The sequence below is a fragment of the Propithecus coquereli genome, unplaced genomic scaffold, assembly GCF_000956105.1.
Source record: "Propithecus coquereli isolate 6110/MARCELLA unplaced genomic scaffold, Pcoq_1.0 Scaffold247, whole genome shotgun sequence".
Classification (NCBI taxonomy): domain Eukaryota; kingdom Metazoa; phylum Chordata; class Mammalia; order Primates; family Indriidae; genus Propithecus; species Propithecus coquereli.
Genome location: NW_012148030.1, coordinates 1,694,835 through 1,712,785, shown reverse-complemented (window position 1 = coordinate 1,712,785; position 17,951 = coordinate 1,694,835). Strand labels below are relative to the sequence as shown.

The following is a 17,951-nucleotide window of genomic DNA, read 5'->3' as shown; positions in this document are numbered from 1 at the left end:
AAAAGATTTTCATGTAAAATTGCTAATACCTAGGTTTAAAAGTATTAAGTTTTAGTCACTTGAAAACGAATTCATCCACAATATTGAATTTCATACTCCTGCCTAATTAATAAGATGTCAAAAATGTTTTCCCTAAGTCCCACCTTTTTTCTAGGATTTAGATTTTTATATTTCTAATTTAATTTTACTTGTAGAAAATCTGTCATTTCTTCTCATAGACTATAAAAACTTTGTATCTATGTGTGACTCTCTTTCTTTTTAACCAAAGCCCTCTACGAAAAATTATTTGTGGTTGGAAGCAAGCTACTTTAAAAGCAAAAGGGAAAAAAACCGATAATTTAACCAATGAAGTATTCTTAGACACCCACCCAATCACATCTTTTTTGATAGTTATATAATTCATTAATCTGAGAATCTTTAAATGACAATATAACCTCTTTCTCCCAGCCACAATTTTTAAGAGAACAAACTTTGATATCAGACAGATCTGGATCTGACTCCCGGTTATCTCGTACACATGACTTTGGGTAAATCTCTTAACCTTTATAACCCTCAACCTCCTCACATGAAAATTGGTATAGTAATAGTACCTATTTCAGAGGTCTAGTGAGGATTACATTAAATTATTCATGCTTTGGTACAGGGCACGGAACACACAAGAAGCTATTATTAGTGTTACTGTTGTTATTAATATTATTTCCACTTATGCTATCCTTAGTATCCTCAGGGTGCTAGTCTTATGAAACTGCTTAATTTACAGCATGTAACTATAAAAACTGATTAGACTTTTAGCTCACACCTGAAATCCTAGCACTTTGGAAGACCAAGGCGGGAGGATCACTTGAGCTCAGGAGTTTGAGACCAGCCTGAGCAACACAGCAAGACTCTATCTCTACAGAAAATAGAAAAATTAGCCAGGCACAGTAGTGCACACCTGTAGTCCTAGCTACTTAAGAGGTTGAGGCAGGAGGATCTCTTGACCCCGGAGTTTGAGGCTCCAGTGAGCTATGATCACGCCACTGCACTCCAGCCTGGGCAACACAGCCAAATGCTGTCTCAAACTAATAATAACAATCTATGATTTGGGAGTCAAATCCCCAAATCAAGCATCAGATAGTAATTCAAATAAAAAAAATAACAGTAATTATGTTTTATGGGTATATTTGAGGGCTTCCTATGAGTAGGCCAATACAATTTCAAGACTGATAGCTGAAAAACCTATCATATGGTCCTGAAATTAAGAACTTTTAAGGAAAATAATGAGAAATACAACCAGTTACACAGTCCATTACATAAAATTTCCTTGGGTACAACTTAGGCAGCTAAGTATTGATTGAAATAAAGCACTAAATGAAATTTCTAATTAGAAATTTTATTTGTTTTATTCTAACTTAGTGTTAAAGTACACAAAAATCTGAGCCACTTAAGCAAAACAGTAATGAAAAAATAAAGCATATGCTTCTGAAAATGGGTCTGCCTAGATGAGCTTGCTACTCATTAAAAAAAGTTGGATCCATGACAAAGGCAACTAAAGAATATCCTTGGACTCTTATGTCCCTAGTGTATACAGTGTTCTGGAAGAGACCAATGATCACAGACCCTATCAAAGAGGAAGTCAACACTATTCAAAAATAGCAAGAAAAAGTGAAATCAGCTATAATGTATTCTTAATGTATTCTTCTGAAGCACTTATTTTTTAAGGAGACTTTTAAGCTTAAAGTATTTGAATGTTACTTAAAGAGGCAAAATTAATTTTCTTGATTTTCATTACCAATCATTTTTTAATAAACATGTCTGTGACTTTTTTTTTTACTGTTGCAACGTTATATTAACCTTTTCATCAATTTGAATTATCCTAAGAGTTACATATATCTTTGTATGGACAGTTCCTTCCATCTGGAATAACCTTTCTAGACTGCTTTTATTCATACTCTGGGAAAATCCTATTCATCTTCATGACTTAGGCTGAGGGTCACTACCTCAATATAAAACTTCCCTTAGTCTTTCTCCCCACATCCTTGAAAGTAGGCACTATAGTCGGCCCTCTACATCCATGCGTTCCACTTCTATAGGCTCTCCATCCATGAATTCAACCATCTAACAACGGTTTACATAGCCTTTCCATTGTATTAGGTATTAGTAATTTAGAGACGATATAAAGCATACAAGAGGATGTGAGTAGGTTATATGCAAATACTACACACCATTTATATAAGGTACTTAAGTATCTGTAGACTTTTGTATCTGAAGGGGGTCCTGGAACAAATCCCCCATGGATACTGAGAGATGACTGTACCAGGAAATCGTGTATACTTCCATTGTAGGAATTATCACGTTTGACTGTTAACTGTTTGCTTGTCTGATTGCCCTACTAGGTTGCATCCTTGAGGGCCCAGAATCAGACTAACATACAGCACTTGTTCAATAAATTTTTAATGATTAAATGGAGACATCAACCATCTTTTCTTTCTATTAATATTTAACATGGTACACTACCTAGCATAGTATATATTCTCAAAACATTTAATGATTGTTAGACTGCTAACAAGAAAGGTGAAATAACTTTTGAAGCATGGCATCCAATAGCTATTTGCTAAATAAATGAATAAAAACACACAATGGTAAAAAGAAAAAAAATCAAATTCATCAATAAACAAGTTAATTCCAACTGGGAATTGTTTTCTCAGTATCATTTGGTAAAATAAAAATAAAAATAAAATTGTGCCATCAGACTTGAGCAAAAGAAGTTTTAGCTGGCTCCCCAAAATCTGATACACTACTATCTCCACACTATAAGAGGCTTGAGGAACATTTAAAAACCAATTAATCTTGGTTTTCATCTACTGGTTATGCTAATAAATCATGTTTATATGTTTCTATCCTTTGACGTTTCAAGTACCATGGACTCAACTATGATTTTGTAGACTAAACAGATCTTTAAAAACAAAATATCACTGGGTGGTTTTATAATATTAAGAAAAGTAACTTACCTTATTTTTCCTGTTGTCATTGTACTTGATTAAGTCTAAAATAAATGTTAAGACTTCTTTGGGACAAAGGTTATGAACATCTCTTAATAAAGCCATTGCAACTGGCATAGTCTACAAAAAAAAAAAAAAGACATAACCTAACTTTTCCATTTTCATTACTACAATCCATTGAAATATATACAGAAAAGGGTTACTCTGTGGTTGACACAGGTATCTGGATGGAGCCTTATCCTTCTACCCCCCACCCCCTTCCACTGAGAATGTTAATCTCAAAGCCTAACAGAAGAGCTGGGCAGGAAACCAAGGGCAGAGCTGCATGACGACACACTCTGCAGGCCATGTGTCTTGGTCCTCATTTGGTGGAGGAAATACACATAATCTAAATTGTATAAATTCACTTCCATGTGATTTGGTGGAAAGGGTATGAATTTTAGCAGTAGACAAACCAATATTCAACTCCAAACTCTACTACCTACTAAGGTAGATGTCTTTAGCTAGTTGCTTACTGAGTAGAAGCCTCATTTCCTCACAACCAGTTTTAGGATTAAATGATACAGTAGCTAGAGTCATGTGGCATATGGTAGAGCTCAATCATCAGTCTTAGAACATACTGATTCTCCCAACACCCAAATCTCAATCCAAGGAAAAATGGCAAATTATCTGAAATCCAACCTAACTTTCTCCTTTCCAAATTTTCATAGGTAACTTTTCAACGGAAGTAGAAACATGACTCATACACAGTGCTAACTCCATCAGTAAAACACAGCTAACTAAATTCTAGGCAGAACCGCAGATGAATAGACTTCTTAGTCCTTAGCACATGGGTAGATATGGACTATCCACTCTTACTCAAAATAACTGCACCCTCTAAATTGAAGGTCAGAAAGGAAGATGGCTCATTTGCTTGCCTAAAGGAACAGAGGCAAGAGCAACAACAATAGTCAACGTTAATGCTATAAGAACAACTGAGGGAAAGGCTCTTTTCCATAGAAATATGTGTCCTATGCCTTATTCTGCCCTTTTGGAACTCAAGTTTGATTTAGGCACCAATCCTCTCTCTCTCTTTCCTGCCCACTAGAAGTATTATATAACAGGTAAATTGGTCTAAAAGCATTGACTTTTTAACTTTTTTGACAGCAACTCAGAGTAAAAAATACACTTTATAACTCAACCTAACATACATGAACACACTTCACATGCAATGTATACAAACAAATAAAACCAAAAAAGCCTTATACTTACCCTCATCACACGTGAAGCACCGAGATACTGCCTATTTTGTTTTCTTTTATTTTAAAAAACGAACACAAACTTCTAAATTGATTTCATGACCCCCTCACTAATGGTTCACAACTCCAATTTGAAACATTGATCTAAGGTACATGGAAGCACAAGGGCATAATGAAGGGGATGTATTAAGCAGACACAGAAATTAACTTGTTTCCAAACCATAAATTAGTGAAACGGCGATACAGAGTTGAGCAACACTTTTAAGTACTATCCAATGTTCAGTTCTTAAAAATAAAATAATAGGATGCCACAGACTTCTTTGATCATACCAGTATAACCTTTCTCCAACCTGGATCATCCTGAATCTGTCCTGCTGATAAATTTGCTATAAATATATCATGACTTCCACTCTTAACAGGCCCCCCCAATGCTGCTGTGCACTCTTTTTACTTTTCCTTCTATCATACATAAATTTCAGCTTGCCCAACACCCCCCTCAACATCTATCTTTTCACTTGTTTTTAATCTGCATTCTAACCACCTCCGAAAAAGGTATGTTCTTATCTTTCCTAAAATTTACTTCCTTACTGGGCCCTACCCACTACTAACACCAGAACTTGGTCCCTCTTCTCTCTTTTATATTTACTTTCTCCCACTTGACTATTCTCTCTTTCCCTCTTCACTGTGCCAAACATGCTTCAAATTTCTTTTTCCTCTGTACAAAACAAATCAAAAAGGTCCTTTTATCAACCTTGCTTTATCCTCAACATAGTCACCTTTCTCATATTCTTCAACTAAAATCATGAAAGAATAGGCTTCATTAGTTTTCTCTACTTCAACTTCACTCTTCCTTTCTAGTTCAATCTAGTTAATCTGATCTCTGCTATCATTATTATTAAATTATTCCAAAAACTACACAAGGCCAGGCGCGGTGGCTTCACGCCTGTAATCCTAGCACTCTGGGAGGCCAAGGCGGGAAGATCGTTTGAGCTCAGGAATTGGAGACCAGGCTGAGCAAGAGCGAGACCCCGTCTCTACTAAAAAATAGAAAGAAATTATCTGGACAACTAAAAATATATAGAAAAAATTAGCCGGGCATGGTGGCGCATGCCTGTAGTCCCAGCTACTTGGGAGGCTAAGACAGTAGGATCGCTTGAGCCCAGGAGTTTGAGGTTGCCGTAAGGTAGGCTAACGCTACGGCACTCACTCTAGCCAGGGCAACAGAGTGAGACTCTGTCTCAAAAAAAAAAAAAAAAAAAACTACACAAATGATTTCCAAATCACCCAAATGCTAACCAGCCTGTCATTCCCATATCCTTTCCTCAAATAGTGACTCTAGCCATTCCACATCACTACTTGCTAAATTACCATCTACAGAAAACTTACTACGTAATAAGTATAAAACACTTTACATACTTGATCTTAATTCTAAAAAAGATAAATTTTATAGTTGAGTAGACTGAAGCTTAGAAGGTTAAGAAACTTGTCCATGATGCAAACTGCTAGTGAGTAACAGAGCTAGGACTAAAACTAGAGCTCTATGGACTCAGATGTGCTGTCCACATTCTAGAAGGACTGCCATCAGAAGGGCTTAATCGCCTCTCCATACCCCACGTAATCGACCAAAAAGGCAAATTAACCATTTCTATTCACTTTAGTACTAACACGGACAGTGAGTTACTTATATAGAGATCATAAAGTCAATGAACAATCACTTAAAGTTTTGGAAAAAACTTTAGATGCAAAAAAAGAACAAAGGCAAAGAAAGTAAACACACCTATTATTTGAACAGTCTCCAAGTTAAACTGAGATATATAAAAACCACCATGAGAGAATTAGAAATAAACTGTACCTTCTGTAGAAAATAACTTTGAAAGCTCATAAAGTTGTTTGTTTTCACAATGTTTGGACAAGTTTTACAGCAAAACATTCTAGTAAAGAGTGACTTCATGGCTGGTGGTCCTGTCCATGTGCTCACCATTGAATTTGCAATCTGCAAATCATTAGAAAATGAAATAATTTCCATCGCCACTGCAAACATTTTTAAATAAACAGCTTTCTAAAAGTTACTGATACTATAACTGGATTAGTTTTTAACAATTTCAATTTTCAGAAATTTAATACAATTTAGCATTTTATCACCATTTTTAAGAAAATATACAAATTCACCCTCCAAAAAAATTCTTATGCGTACTTATAATTATTTACTACAATTTCTAAATTACAGTATTTTACGTTTTAAGAAAATGTGTGCAAAATACTTCTATTTGGAATTAAAATCTGTCTTTATTCACTTAGGCAGATATAATTCTAATATTTTAAATTTATCAAACAGAAACAACACCATGGATTTTAAAGGTTTTTCAATCTACCCTAATTGAAAAACAAGCCAAATGCAGTGCGCTACCATTTAAGGCTTTACAAAAAAATCCACATGTTGCTACTGATATTTTTAGGGAATATAAAAAACATGCCTGAAAAGAAAGAAATTATAATTAACTTTTAAACAACATATTCTACAACTTTATGGATCTGCTGAAATCTTAGTATGCAAGGATCACAAAGATCTTTATAGAAGCAATGAAATTATATCCTTAGCGAATGATTATCTAAGAAAATTATTGTTTTTCCTCATATATCTGAGAACATAGGAATTCAACTACTCATTTGTTATCATTAAAAATAAAACAAATCTAAACCATTATAATTTGTAGAAACATAAGACAAACGAATTTACAAGTGAGGAATGCAAGAGTCACTAAATGGGAATGAACCTATTATCAAGATGCTTTTTAAATACCTGGAAAATATAATTTCTGGCCAAAATTTTGTCTGCATCTTTCTGGTTTTCATTTGTTCAACTTTCATGTTTTTTGCATATAAAGAAAAATATTTGGTTTTCCTAATAAATTAACTTTTCTAGAATGTTAAATTATAGAGCCTATCATTTTAAATTATTTACTGCTAATATTGATTACTAAGCCCAAATCAATGGAAAAAATTACCACACTGAGAAAATTAAGATTACTGATCTCATGTACTATAATGTAAAATATCACTCAAGCCAAGGAATTTCTTACCAAATATATTCTTTGCTTTAAAAATGAGGTTGGCAATTCAATAAAATGGTAAAAATTTTCTTTGATTTTAAAATCTAACTTCTCAATTTGACAATTATAGAACTTTTGTGCATATCTATTTTCAGGTCAAAACATGTTTCTTTCAAAACAGTCCTGTTGAAAGCATTTGGCGAAAGCTTTCAAAGAATCAACTACCAAGTAAATTTAAAGACTATATGAATTTTAATTCATTTTCAGAGGTTTTAAAAAGTATATATAGTAGTCATCTTGTTTCCTTTCTGTTATATATAATCTCACCTTTGCAAGGCAGAAGCAAGCTGACATTCTTACTCGGTAGAAACACTGCTCTTGTTCTAAAATATCAGTGAGAGCAAGCCGAGACGCTGGAGTAGGGAATTTCTCCAAGGCCAAAATGGATTCCTGCTGTGCAACAACGTCCCTCTCATAGCGGAGCTGATACTGCCACATAAAATCAGCTTGCTCAAATTCTACCTTCCTCAATACTGACATATCTGGGTCTATCCTTATCCACAGCAAAGGGGAATCCGCACTGAAAGAAAATAAAATTTTCTTTTTTATTTAACTTTGAAAACTTATAATCTATATATTTAGAGGAAAAAAAACAAAGGATTTATTAACCAGAATTTAGATATAGTATTCAAAGCTGCCTGGAGTTTTACTGTATCATTTTTTTAAATTGCACTGACAAACTTCTCATTAAGTTTAATATATTTCAACTTTCTCACAGTGCCTAATCTACATCTATCTTGCTGAAAAGATCTTCAAGGATAAGAAAACAGTTGCCACAAAGGACACTGAACTGTTCATTTTCTATCTGAAAATGTTATTTTTGGGATTTTGATTTGTGATTATGTGATATGAAAAAAGAGAATGAGACAAATTTCTTCATTTAACTTTCTATAGCCTCAATAATTGACTGTGGCTATAAATACCACCCTTTATTGGAAATCAATCTGTGACTAAGACAGCATTTATTTTACTAAAATAATTTGTTCAGATTTTTAAAGCTTTTTAAAAATGCTAGAGTCATGATCACCTTTTTCAAACAGCAAGTTCTAAAATCATAATTTGGAGGCATATCATAACTTTATCCTCATGTACTTCTTACAGTAATAAGCACAGTTTAAAAAATTTAGTCTATGTCCACACTTTCATCAAAACAATACTACCTATAATATTAATTCACCTCAACAAATACTACTGGGTACTTACTATAGGCATAGTATTTGCTATGGAAAAATTAAAATTAACACTGATCTTGAAGGGCAAGATCAGTGAACATAATCTGTATATAAATAGTAGCAATAATTTGGCAACCAAGTTAGTAAATAATTATAGATGTTTTATAAAAAAATACACAGGCACAGAATGGATGGGCAAAATATGAAAGTTTGAACATATTTTATTTAAAAATAAAACACTCTTGCCGGGCGTGGTGGCTCATGCCTGTAGTCCTAGCACTCTGGGAAGCCGAGGCAGGCAGATCGTTCTGAGTTCAGGAGTTTGAGACTAGCCTGAGCAAGAGCAAGACCCCGTCTCTACTAAAAATAGAAAGAAATTGGCCAAACAACTAAAAATAGAAAAAAATTAGCCAGGCATGGTGGCACGTGCCTGTAGTCCTGGGAGGCTGAGGCAGGAGGATTGCTTGAGCCCAGGAGTTTGAGGTTGTTGTGAGCTAGGCTGATGCCACGGCACTCGCCCCAGGCAAGAGAGTGAGACTCTGTCTCAAAAAAAAAAAAATAAAATAAAAATAAAACACTCTGAATCAATAAATATTACCACATAAAATTTAGAACAGTGGTTTTTAAATTGTTCTGCAAACACAGGGAGTCTCAAAGTGCCCTGGAGTCTTGTTCTAAAGACAAATAGAATCAGTGTCACCTGGGAGCTCATGAGAAAAATGCAACCTACCAGGCTCCACAAGTGAAGTACTACATTAGAAACTGTATTTTAACATATCCAGGTGATTTTACATGTGTGTTATAGTGTGAGAAGCACTGCTCTAGGCCAAGAGAGAGCAAAAAAAGCTGCCTGTGCCCACCTCCACAACCGTGATGAATTTCCTCTTAATTTCACCTAGGCCAAGGCAGACTTACTTAATCTCTTTGATTAGTTATGACTTTATGTAAAACTTGTTCTTAACGTAGGATTTCTATTTATTTTAAAAAGTTTTAAAAGCACTCATTTGGAGGAAAATTACGTACTTTTAGATATAGCATAACAAATGAGACAAATGAGAATACAGAAAATACTGTATCCTTAAATTTAACTAACTTACTCCATTGCAGAAAGATCCATATCAACTTCTTCTCCATTCATCAGTGGGATTTTTTTCTTTTTATTCCTATATTTAAGGAACAGTGAGTTTGAAAATTATGAGATTTCCAATTCTGTATGGAGACTGAGAACAGCTAAAGTTTAAATAAAGGATTTCAGAGGGTAGGAGGGTAGATGTGGGATAAAAACTTACCTGTTGGGTATAATGAACACTATTCTGGTGATAGGCACACCAAAAGCCCTGACTAAAGCATTATACAAGATATCCTGTAACAAAATCAATTACACCCCCTTAATTAATATTTTCAAAAGAAAAAAAAAAAAACAAAGGATTTCACACAACACTGAAAGATATCCTAAGGAAAAACAGATATCAAATGTAATGAAATTTAAAACACAACACAATCTGTCTATTTTGAAGCTGGAGGGAAAGCAGTAAATATCAAAATCTTTTTCTGATCAAATTTTAACACTAAGCAGAAATATATAATTAAATATCAATTTAAACCATATATTCCCAAGAACTGGTAGCTGCAATTTTACATTGAAAAGAGAATCTAACAGTAAAGAAATCCTTTATAACAAATGGAAAAATGATGGGGCTTGAAATGAGATGTGAGTAATTCTGAGCTGTGTGCCACATGTGCAAGGCTTTGTCCCATAAGAAATGAAGCGATAAATAATAAAACATCTTAAGAGTATTAAGATGTAAGACTAATTAATATGCACAAAATTTAAGATAAGCAAACACAAAAGCAATTATTCCTATCTAAATTACTCCTATCTCACAAAACCTAGTAGATAATGTTCTAAAAACTTAGGAAGGGCAGAGAAAAATAGAAACAGAGAACAAAGTGTTCCTGTGTTCCTCGTACCAAAGAATACTCAAATGACACACTATTATTATAGAGAAAAAAAACCCAAGGGTAGCAATCAGATGTTCCCAATTTCTGAGGTAGACAGGACAAAAAGAAATGGGGATTTCACTCTGAATTAAGAATTTTCGCAGAGTAAGACTTACAGAAAGATTTCAGAATCAAGTTTTCTCAAGTCTTTCAAAATTAATAGACATTCTCATCTGCTTGAGATGAACTATTCTGTTCCTGAAATGCTGCTATTTCTCCAGCAAGTACAGAAATGTTCTCATCTTTCACTATTCAGAGTATATACTAATTGCTGAGTTAAATAAGTGGTAAAGGAAAAATACATTAAATAAAAGGTGAACTGTTGGACATTTTTGAAGTAAAGTGGCAATTTGCCACTGAAAGACATCAAGAATGTTCTGCAGAGGCATGCTGATACAGAGAAGGAAGAGGAGACATAATAAATAAGATGCAGGGGCTTTTCATGACATATTCAGCTCTTTAATCATAATTTTGCTAATATTCCTATAGATACTAATCCAACAAGACTACAAAGAATGAACTTAAGCTGTACATCTTTAACCTTTCCTGGATCCAAAGACTCAAACTTCCATTCTATCCCCTTACCCTCTCCCTTCCTACAAAATAAGGATTCTCAAACCTAAATTTTAAAAATCAATTATTTAATTCTAAAGATAAAAATGTCATCAAAACATAAAGGAAACAAAGAATGTTTGGCAATGCTAACTTGAAGTAAAATGGTGAAAAAAGATATTAGATAACATGCTCTCTACCTAAAAAATTAGGTATACAACAAAATTTTATTTTGGCACTTTAATCTGTAGGACTTTCAGTTTATAGTTATGATTTAATGCCTACCTTCTGCTTTTGGAATGGCAGGGTATATCATGTTTAAGGCTGTTTTCTTCAATTTGCAATGTATGATTGAAGGATCCATCTAACTCTTGTACTGTCACTTTAAGTGGTCCCTTGAAAGAAAAAAAAAAATACTGCTAAAAGATGTAATAGAAAAATACCAATATGTATGCTTATGTGAACAAATAGCTATATATCAAGATATAAAACAATATTACACAAAATGTGTATTTGGAGACAAAGGCAACTAGTGCCAAAGAAGGGGGGAATGGAGAAAATTGGGAGAATCTGAATCCCTTAAAATCTCTAGCTGTACCTCCTCTTCCCTTCAATTGACAAAGTCAATGTTTTCTCAATTCATTCTCTTTAAAATCTCATTATGAAACATCTAAGTAGTAACCCCGCCACTTAGCCCTTCCTAGATTGAAACTGGGAAGACAGCAGTGCAAAAGGCCACTTCAAAAAGAACATTTACCACATATTTCTGAGTTCCAGGAGATGTATAATCTTGTTTTATTTCCAATTCTAACACATTTCGTTTTCTATTAAATGCAAAACTTCCATAAAATTTTACCACTCCACTCTGGTCTCTGAAGAATTGTAAAGGAAATTTTACATACTGAAATAAATATGTACTAAACAAAATAAGTTATTCAGTATTAATAATTTTCAAATGCATTCCTACCAGTTCAGAATTTGAGAGCATACTTCACTGTAAACCAGGTGGCAAAGTATTCAGAATTATGAAAAATGCTTCCCCAGATTTAAATAAAATTTCTGAAACACTGAGAAATTTGAGTTTTTAAAGAAGCAAAACCACTATACTGGGTTATTAATATAATAGTGTTTTGAAATGAAAAATGCAAAAATTGCAAAATTCCAAGATACTACTCAAGTTGTGCCAACCTCTAACCACATCTAAAAGTCACCAGACGACTGCATTTTACAAGTAATCCTACAGGCCTGTCTGGTGGATTATTTACCTCACCCAGCATCAAACCTATTTCTTTACTCACATACTAAGAAATACTTCAAAATAAGCCAAATCTTACAATTATAAACATACATTTGTGTGTCCCTCAATGTTCAGTAGGCACCTTAGAGAAAATGATTCACAGTTTATGGTTATTTCTACTATTAGAAATATCAACAGTTCACACTTCCTCTAACACCCTCAAAGGCCCTCTTCCATCTTCCCCTTTTATACACATACCTAATTCCCTTCCCCACATTGTTGAACTGCTATTAAAAAGGATACACCCACTGCTTTATTAAAGGCTGGATGTCTTTGCCAGAGACATTTGAAATGGATTTCAAAAACCCAGATGTGGAAACCAACATCTGACTCCACATATGTGACTGGAACTTCTGTGATGAAGCAGTACTAGCCAGACTTAGCAGTTTATTGAAAACCTATTAGGATAAAAGCATCATTTAGTAAGTTTACATAACAGATCGCTTGGAATTGTATACTATACCCAGTTTGCACTATAACTTTATTATAGTCAATTCTAGAAGACAATAATTTCATAAATTATTATATAGATTGTTCTAGTTAAAGATACTAGCAATAGTAACATGCAAAGAATATAAAACCATTATTCATATAAACATTAATGAATGTTAATGACGTACTATACTAAGAATATAGTGTTTAAGAATTACAATAACAATACATAATACCTATAATTTAATGTGCTATGAGTTTTACATAGAAACTAAAAATTAAAAAGTTAATAATACTTGTTAGGATTTATACCACTCCAAAAACTTGAGTGGTTCTCTATGGACCATCTCTCATTTAATGTTTCTGGTCTTCATTTTAAATGCAAGGTGAAGGACAGAAGGACTAAAGAAATTTAAGGTCAAACTTAAAATGCTTTTACAAGAGATTATGTAAGTCGTTTTTTACCTACCTCTAAGAATGTTATCAATGGAAAAAATGGCTGCACACTTATAATACATCTGTTTTCCACTATCTGAACTATTAGATCGCAACTGTTTACACCAAAATTTGCTAAAAATACATGCCAGAATTTAGCAATTGCAAAAGTAAACATCTTTTAGATTGGTTTGTTTTCTACTGAAAGTATTTCCAAATGGCATTTCATCCTTAATATAATGCAGAATACAAAATCATATGCATAAATAGGTTTTACTTTCATCTCTACATTCTAATTTTATCTTCAAATCATGTGCTAAGTGCCTCAGGTATTGATACCCATTCTACCTATGAGGAAACCCAATAAAAAGCACAGGTTATTGCTAGGCACGGTGGTTCATGCCTTTAATCCCAGTATTTTGGGAGGCCGAGATGGGATGATCACTTGAGGCCAGGATTTAGAGACCAGCCTAGGCAACATACTGAGACCCCATCTCTACAAAACACAAAAATACTAGCCAAGTGTGGTGGTCATGGGTTCCTATAGTCCTAGCTACTCAGGCGGCTGAGGCATGAGGATGGCCTGAGCCCAAGAGTTTGAGGTTACAGTGAGCTATGATTGAGCCACTGCACTCAAGCCTGGGCGGGCAACAAAGTGGGACCCTGTCTCTTAAAAAAAAAAAAAAATTCTCTGGTTACTCCTAGTGGGCAAACTATAAACCTGATACCCTGACTCCTATTCTACAGAGTAGCATACAGATTATACACATATAGAACAGATCCTTACCATTGTTAAGTTCTTAACTTTAATACTTACTTGTAACATAAATTCCATACTGATCCTATTTTCAATCAATCTCATCACAAGGTGAGCTTTACACTGAAACATAGTGTAGTATTCCCAAGAAAGTGTGTGCGGATGCTTTATTGAAAAGTGTAGATGGGAAGCTGGACTAAAAAAAAATAAGAAGCTTTACTTAATATGACAAATTTGACTATTAAATAAACAATAAATTTCAAAGCTACATCAAGACAATACATCAAAAACTTCCTACCTTAGTACTAAGAAATATCTAAAAATAAACTTAACTGGAAGAAAATTCTGAAGTTTTACTAAAGGACATATAGGAAAATTTGAATAAATGGAAACAAATACCAAGCTCCTAGATGGGAAAACACAATACTGTAAATATTTCAATTCTCCCCAAATTCATCAATACAATCAATCAATGCAATTCCAACCAATATCCCAGCATTGAAGCATGCACAAAAATACATTCAAGACAGATTACATATGTAAAACAAACAAACAAAAACAATTATAAAAGTACTAGAGGCCAGGTGTGGTGGCTCACGCCTATAATTCCAGCACCTTGGGAGGCCAAGGTGGGAGGATCATTTGAGCCCAAGAGTCCGAGGCTGCAGTGAGCTATGATCATGCCACTACATTTCAGCCTGGGTGATGCAGTGAGACTATGTCTCAAAAAAAAAAAAAAATGTACTGGAGGAAATAAAGAAAAATATTTCTCTTATAATTTTAGGGTGGGAAAATTTTTCCTAAAGAAAAATACAAAATCTGCAAGACATAAAGACCAAAATGACTACGTAAAAATTAAAAATTCTGGTTAGGCGCAGTGGCTCATGCCTGTAATCCTAGAATTCTGGGAGGCTGAGGCAGGAGGATCGCTTGAGGTCAGGAGTTCGAGACCAGCCTGAGTAAGAGCGAGACCCCGTCTCACTAAAAATAGAAAAAATTAACCGGGCAACTAAAAATAGAAACAAAAGTTAGCTGGGTGTGGTGGGGAGCGCCTGTTGTCCCAGCTACTCTCAGCCCTGGAGTTTGAGGTTGTCATGAACTAGGCTGATACCATGGCACTCTGGCCCAGGCAACAGAGTAAGACTGTCTCAAAAAAAAAAAAAAAAAAATTAAGAAAAAAATATTAAAAATTTTGACATGATGAAAAAGATCAGTAAATTAAGAGAAATATATAGTCTAGATGAATTTATGACATATGTTAATATTTGTTTGCAATTTTTCACTATTCCAAATCATGTTATAGTGAATATCTTTTTACACTTGTGCAAGTATTTCTGTACAAGAAATATTCAAAAGTATAATTTCTAATGTGATCACATACCTAGAAGAATTGCTGGATATAAAAATTACCCATTCTAAAATTCTGATTGGTACCACCAAATTATCCTTCAAAAACATAATATAAAATTATACTCTCACAATCAATGTATGAGTGGTGCTATGGTTTAAATGATGGTGCCCCCTCCAAAATTCACATTGAAACTTAATGCCCAATGCAATAGTATTAAGAGGTGTGGCTTTTGGGAGGTGATTAAGTTATGAGGGCTCCGCCTCCATGAACAGGATTAGCACTCTCATAAAAGGGCTTGAGGCTGAAAGGATCGCTCTCTTCCCCTTCCATCCCTTCCATGTGAGGACACAGCCTTCTTCCCCTCTGGAGGATATAGCAACAAGGCACCATCTTGGAAGCAGAGAGCAGCCCTCACCAGACACCAATTCTCCTGGTGCCTTGATCTTGGACTTCTCAGCCTCCAGAACCATGAGAAATAAATTTCTATTGTTTATAAATTACCTAGTATGTGGTAAATGAACTATGACAAGTGGTATTATATATACTTCCTTCAAAATGTGGCATGTTAAATTTTATCAACCCAATATTTGAAAAATTATTTTTATATTTCATTTATCACTTCCAACCTTACGAGCTTATAAGCTTTAGCAATGAACAGTAATTTGGGAAAGGTTAAATAAATTCCAAGGTACAGTGGAACACTATTTAGCTTGTAAATGGAATGAAGTAAATTCATGCAGATAGTCAAGGTTTATCATATCATCTCTGAACAATAAACATACTTATCCTTCTCTTTTCCTCCACCAAATATGGGATGTAGTAAAACTCCACCAGTTTTTAGTTCATATGCCACTATTTTGTCTAGCTCCTAAAAAAGATATTAAAATAGGAGTCAGTAAAATTCGTAAAGTAAAATTTTTTATGTATCAAACTTTAGAACTAAACTGTGAATTCTCATTTTCTGGAATCAGAATGTAAATTTCTTAAAATAAGTGAAATATATTTGGAGAGTACTTATGAATTATAAATTTATAAAACCTACAAATTTGTAAAACTATAAATTGGATAGTTCTTATAAATGAAGCATACTACAAAGCTGGCAGAATGATAAGAGCCAAAAAGCCTTCTCTACTTTGTGAATTCAGGGCTGGCCAGGAACCTGCAATTTTTCCTTATGGCTCTTCTCAACCTCTCTGACCTATCTTCCAAGTTTATTTCTTCCTTCTCTGTATGATTTGGGCAAGTAAAAAGGAATCGGGATAAATCATGTCAGAAATTCATCATTTTAAAACTTTTCCAGTCTACTCTAGTATGATATAAATCAAAGCAAAAAAAAAAGGTTTAAGTGAAAAAAGATATCACCACAACTGTGTTGGAAATTCATGACTAGTTTAAATAATATACATGCAGGACAGAAAAGTGGTAAACAGCATAGTGAAGTAGTTAAAAGTAGTTAAAAGTTTGAATATTTGCTCTACTACTTACTAGTTGCTTACTTACTACTTATTGACTACTTTGACCAAATATTTAACCTCCATGTACCTCAGTTTCCTCATCTATAAAATGGGCATAGTAACAGGATAGTTGGGAGAATTAAGATTGTTAATATTTATAAAATGTTTATAACAGTGCCTGACACATTGTAAGTATTGCTATTTTTTTCCTTTTCTTTAATAGTTTCTGAAATGAAGAATGGACTCTTCCAGTTCTAGATCTTTTCATAAGTTTAACAGGATGCTTAGAGTTTTTAACTTTTTGGTTGACTTGAGTTTATGCTTGGATGATAAAAATACATAAAATAAGAAAAGCAGGAAGATGATGGGTTTGTTCAATGAAGCAATTAAAAGTTGAGATTATTCTACCTGAGAAGGAAGAAGCTAAGCATGGTATGATTAAAATATACATGTACATGACCAAAATGGGCTAAGCAAACTACAGTTGATTTTTTTCTTTTTGGCCAAAGCTTTAAATCGTAGGAGAAAGATGTGACAATGACAGAGAACATAAATGTATGCAAGGACTAGGCAGCAGCATATACTATGTGCAAAGCACCATGCACATTACATGCATAATGTCTCACAATCCTATCCATGTGGTAGATATCCATTGCCCTCCTTACACAGATAAGGCTTGGAAAGACTATCAGAGTCACAAAGCTAAAGAAATTTAGAATCACAGTTATAAATTACTCATGAGGAGCTGAGACATATCTAACAAGCAATTTGATGGTTAAGGAGATTAAATGGTCTCTTCCTTAGGGGGAAAAACATCTTTAGGGGCCAACATTGACAACGGAAGTTAGATAAAATATACTTTAGTCTTCTCAGTAAAATGATTCCTGTTTTGCCAGGAAAAATTAGGGACTTGTAACTGACGTTTTCAAAGTATTTTACGATCTTTAAAAATAAAGGACTCAAAACTTGGAAATCAGGAGAACACTAACGTGTCTTACTGACTTATTAGTAGATAATGGACCTCACTGTTGTTACCTCTTTAATCCAATGGCGGTATTCATTAACACCAAAGGTTTTCTTCATCCAAAGTCCATAAATATAGCCTGAAATTCCCTTCAGTACCCATTCATCAGACCTAAAGAAAATATAAAAATATAAATGACTTTCAATC

At 34.0% G+C, this 17,951-nt stretch overlaps 1 protein-coding gene across 1 annotated transcript in view; it reads right to left on the bottom strand.

Moving 5' to 3' along the window:
- TAF2 (TAF2 RNA polymerase II, TATA box binding protein (TBP)-associated factor, 150kDa) overlaps positions 1–17,951 on the bottom strand; it is a gene marked incomplete at its 5' end in the record, with an annotated part of 139,375 nt that overhangs the window by 67,031 nt on the left and 54,393 nt on the right. Inside the window, 11 exons of the mRNA XM_012646548.1 lie at positions 1,219–1,231; positions 2,987–3,101; positions 6,072–6,212; positions 7,597–7,849; positions 9,599–9,664; positions 11,340–11,449; positions 11,812–11,926; positions 12,595–12,749; positions 14,036–14,171; positions 16,109–16,194; positions 17,816–17,942. Of these exons, the coding sequence (XP_012502002.1) occupies positions 1,219–1,231; positions 2,987–3,101; positions 6,072–6,212; positions 7,597–7,849; positions 9,599–9,664; positions 11,340–11,449; positions 11,812–11,926; positions 12,595–12,749; positions 14,036–14,171; positions 16,109–16,194; positions 17,816–17,942 (1,317 nt within the window). The remainder of the gene's footprint in view (positions 1–1,218; positions 1,232–2,986; positions 3,102–6,071; positions 6,213–7,596; positions 7,850–9,598; positions 9,665–11,339; positions 11,450–11,811; positions 11,927–12,594; positions 12,750–14,035; positions 14,172–16,108; positions 16,195–17,815; positions 17,943–17,951) is intronic.